This window comes from Ranitomeya variabilis, chromosome 2 (genome assembly GCF_051348905.1).
Source record: "Ranitomeya variabilis isolate aRanVar5 chromosome 2, aRanVar5.hap1, whole genome shotgun sequence".
Lineage (NCBI taxonomy): Eukaryota > Metazoa > Chordata > Amphibia > Anura > Dendrobatidae > Ranitomeya > Ranitomeya variabilis.
This window is the reverse complement of record NC_135233.1, coordinates 350,179,781-350,184,595: the sequence shown is the minus strand read 5'-3', so window position 1 is coordinate 350,184,595 and position 4,815 is coordinate 350,179,781. Positions and strand designations below refer to the sequence as shown.

The following is a 4,815-nucleotide window of genomic DNA, read 5'->3' as shown; positions in this document are numbered from 1 at the left end:
TTTCTGCATTTGTTTGTCAAAGTTAAAAACAAAACAAAAAAGAAAAACCTAAAAAAAACATACGTATTGATTCCTCAAGTATTGGGACTCCGCTCTCTGGTGTGGGGGTGAATAATAATTATTGTTTCTTATCTAAACGTACGGAACAAATATTTTGCCCAATTTTAATGTTTAAGTCCAAACCTTTTTTTTTTTTTTCTTTTTTTCATCCCTTTCAGGACCCGGACAGTTTTGGGCCATAACTTTTTTAATTTTTCCATCACTATAGCAGTATGAGGACTTGTCTTTTGAAGGACTAGATGTAGTCCTGATGACAACATTCATTTTACCATGTAATATACTGAAAAACTAGCAAGAAATTTGGGGAATTCTGGCATTTTTATTTGTTTGTCGTTTACTGTACGGGTTAAGTATTTTATTATTTCACAGATTGGACTTTGCGGTAATATAGGATTTTAATTTTTTGGGGAGTGCTTCAAACCTTTTTTTTTAATTTATAGATTTTTTTTATAACATTTGACTTTCTTTGTAGATACCTTTGTTGACTTGAACTTTCAATCTTGTACTAGATAATGCAATTCTTTAATATTACAGTATACAGTAAAATAAAAAGATCTCCTATGAAGTCCGCTGCATGGCTAGGCTTTATAGATGTATCAAAGATGGGGGGCTTTCTGAAGCCCCCTAGCTGCCATGGTAAATCAACAGCACCCTGTGATTTCATCATGGAGCATGAGGAAGTGTCAATAAATGGGCACCCAAATAAATGTGCAGTCACAAGGAAATATTTAAAGAACCCAAAGATAGACAATCCCTTTAAGGGTTTATTCTAGGAAGTTTCTAAAATCTCCCTAAAATTATATCCTTAATGTTGGTTTGAAGGGTACTCGTCATTTCAGGTGACTTTTCAGAATAAGCTGTTGTTTGGGCATATGAGGAATAACACTATTTCTGGACATTTCTTGCATCCCACCCTCCACAGACTGTGTCGAATTTTCAGTTGTCTCTAAGCTAGTGAGTGGAGTCTAGTAGCTATGAGGTCTCTCATATACAGACGTGACTGATCCCTGTTCCTATGTCTCTCTGTAACAAGTGTTATGAAGAAGCAACATGGAGGACATTATACATTACTACTGAGCAGTGTAGCTGTGAATTCATCTCTAAGTGGTTGAAAAAAAACCACAAGATAGCACTGTTCTCTCACTTAGTTCCTTATCTTCTCCCATCTTCGTAGACTTCAATAGGCAGCTGTAATCTGATCCCTCAGTGAGCCAGGTGGAGGTGAGAAGTGGCTCATAAGAGGAGAAATAAAAAGAGTTCACTGATAAGATATAAGCAAGTACGAGAAACTTTGTGATATATTATTGATTTATTCAAGTTTCTTGACCATTTAACCCATATGTTGCCTGTGTAACAGTAATATATCCAGATATCGCTAGTTCATCTATGTGCCATAGACCAAATTGGTAAAATTGTTTATTAATACTTCAGTCACCATTAAGACGACAACAGATGGAGAAAGTCGGAGGGAAGGTTTGCACCCTTTACCTGCTGGAAGTCACTACATCCCGACTACTGTCATGCTACAATGGAGCTAAACCAGTGATTTCCAAAATGTCAGCAAGGTCTTTGATGCCCCAAGACACGGCTTGGCGGTAAAGATACTTGTAAACACAGGTAGGTTAAGCAAAGGCTCAGTCATTTTCACAGAAATCAATAAGATAATCCAATCCAAGGACTGATAATGTTACAGTCGGGGGACTTTTAAAAGGTTACTAGGCCCCCCCAAGGCTTCAGCAGAGGATTCATACATTGGACCCTGCTTGTTCCGTTTCAACTGCTCTTGACCATAGGAATAAAGTTGGAGGATGAGGAACAACCCCTTAATTAATTTACTTATTTATTTTCTTCATACCCGTTGGGTTACAACCACGAAATACATTCATAAGAGCCGCTTATTTCCTGCAGGAGGCAGCAGCAGAATAATACTTGGTGCCGATAGCCTCATACGTTACTTAAGACACGTCGGCTCCCATATTATAATAAGGGTCAGTCTGTGATTGCATTCCTCCATCACAAAGAGGGACAGTGTTGTCCAATCTCTGTCCTTCCACCTCCATGTCCAGCAGGGTCTCCTCAACTCCCCCAACCTGGATGCCATCGATGGATCCGCTGGAGCTGCCATCCCCACCGCTTCCAGATGGAGATGAACTGTGAGTCCGAGAAAGGGACACAAATTTCCAAGGGTCCAAACGAGGCCGGCTAGAAGAGGGTCGAGGCCGAGGGGCAAATTCCAAGGTGGTTGGTCTTTCTACTGCTAAATCCTTGTCGTAGGGTTTACGTCTGGCTGGAGGGGGGAACACAAAATGGGGGTCCGGAAGGCGAGGAAAAGGAGTGTGCTCTTTGGAACCTGAGAGAATAAAACAGATTATTAAACTCTACAAATAGATCCAATTTATGAGTTCTAACTCCTGGAGATCTTTAGTGCCAGCTGTGTCCGATGCTCTCTGATCTCCTATACCTATGTGAAATACTCTAATTGTTCATTCAATGCAGCCCCACAGGTTTATGGGAATATTCATATTCTAGGGATTGATGTTAGGCTTTCTTTCACCTGCTCACAAGTTCAGTTTATGCCCTAGTCCTGCACCTAATCACAAAAGTTGAGCAAAAAGGTGTGCGATGCCCTGGTCCGGTGTCCAGTCTGGTCATCCATGCAATCTGGTCCTCTGTGCAATCCCGTCCGCCATGCATTCCGATGCCTGCCATTCTTCACTACTTCAGCCGGCTTCCTCAGCGCCTCATGCGCTCACTAGACTCTGTGACATCATGACGTAACTACTGGGGCTCATACAACCTCATGAGGGGCAACAAGCTTCAACGTCATGACTTGGGGACCTAATAAGCACCAGAGGTGCCCAGGATACCAGGCCGAGAATGATGGCCGCAGTAGCAAAGACTGGCTGCTACAGAGGACTAGACTGGATGCCGGGTAGCACAAATCTTTTTGCTCACTTCTACTAATCTATCTGGTTAATGATAAGAGGCTTGCCGATTCCACTTCTGGTACTCCGCCCTAGGAGTACATGCCCCAGTTGCCCCCTGATAGCTCCATCCCTGGGAAGTAGTGACCTTTGACATATATTTGGCCATGTAAAAGGGTAAATATTAAGGCACAGTCAGATTGGAGCGAGATCGCAACTGGCTGGTGGCTCTCCAGACCTGAGTGTGAGGGCTTCATGTATTTCTATGCATCTGTCACGCTCGGATCAGGAGAGCCGCCAGCCAGTCTGTGCACTGTGTTCGGATCTCGCTCTGATTTATATGGCCGTCTAACTGCACCCTCAACAGAAGAATACTGGCGGGTATTGGCTAGTCATGCGTAGTTGGTTAACAATATATGAGGGCCACAGTAAACGGGGCACTCAATTACTTATCTATATTTTAAAAGGTACAAATTGATTTGTAGGACCCGATAGTGGCCACGTCAGACATTTATGACCATTGCGAGCCCTGCAAACCACCTCCTACCTGCCAGTGGCCACGGCTCTTGTTTTGATTAACCGGCCTGGCATGATTGATGATGACGTTGCACCAGGCCAGTTAATCAAACGAGTTGTCAGGGTTGCCTTGTGGTGAACACAGATTAGAGATTTTGCCGCTAGAGTAGGTCTTGCAAATCGATCTGCACCATCTCAAGTAAGTCTTCGGATGCAGCATCCCAACAAAGCATCTTTAATGATCCATGTCCCCACATGGTGACAGAGCACCTCTCTCGGATATGGTGGCACGATGAATATTTCACAATTTTGGTGTGAGCTACGCTGTCTACAGCTGACACGCTGAGGCTGCGGATGATTATAAAGGGCATTCTGGGGGAGTCTTCATTCCCTGCCAGACCACAGTGAACAAGGCTCTTCCAAAAACAGAAAAATTACGTCTGCATCATTTCCCATTCTCCTACACGCTGTGGAGCACAACAGCACACACAACCTTTATACAGATCTGCAGTGTGGAGAAAATGGCTAAAAAGCTCAACTAGCATAAAGAAAGCCCCCATGACCTTCAAATACAAGTCCGTGAGATGTCGCCAATAGTCAGGCCATCAGGTGTACGTGTGTATGGAGGGTCGGGAGAATAGCTGTTTGACAAATCAGTTTAAAGGGTTATTCTCATTTTCACAAATGAGTTTTTTCAGATAGAGCTTGTAAATACAAGCAATTTTGCAATTAATTGCTTATTAAAATTTGTTGCCCTTCTTGAGATATTAACACTTTTCTTTTGTTTACAGCTCGTTGCCTTAGAGACCGACCACCGCTGCTAGATAACAGAACACGGCCAGTGCTTACAAGCTCTTATCTACTGAGCTTGTAAGCACTGTTTGGCTGCTGGCCAGGATTGCTGGAGCATGATGTTACCTTCTAATCCAGGCCAGCTTGAGTACAGTGATTACAAGCTAGAAAGCAGCAGTGGTCGATCTCCAAAGCAACGAGCTGTATACAAAAGGAAAGTGTTAATATCTAAAAAACGGCTGCAAATTTTAATAAGTAGTAAATGGCAAAAGTGCTTGTTTTTACAAGTACTATCTGACTACCCCAATCTATAAATATGGAAATAATCCCTTTAAGTCCTGTATGCCTGTCATGTATATAGCAGCGTCGGCAGACATGTAGGAGTAGGTTGTATAGCCAGACTGAACTCTCTGCAATGTTGTTTCATATCAGCATGCCATCCATTGTTGATTCTCACGGCAATCTCTTATAGAACAAGTGACTCGTGGCACTTGGTCCTTTTTCTGTTTTCCCAATTTACTAA

The 4,815-nt window shown here is 42.7% G+C and overlaps 1 protein-coding gene across 6 annotated transcripts in view; it reads right to left on the bottom strand.

Annotated features, from left to right (window-relative positions):
* Nucleotides 1-1,350: 1,350 nt before the first annotated feature.
* Nucleotides 1,351-4,815, bottom strand: part of MAP3K10 (mitogen-activated protein kinase kinase kinase 10) — a 93,107-nt gene continuing 89,642 nt past the window's right edge. For all 6 annotated transcript variants that reach the window (XM_077285551.1, XM_077285554.1, XM_077285549.1 and 3 more), the window contains one exon: nucleotides 1,351-2,410. In XM_077285551.1, the coding sequence (XP_077141666.1) occupies nucleotides 2,016-2,410 (395 nt within the window). In that variant the 3' untranslated portion in view covers nucleotides 1,351-2,015. The remainder of the gene's footprint in view (nucleotides 2,411-4,815) is intronic.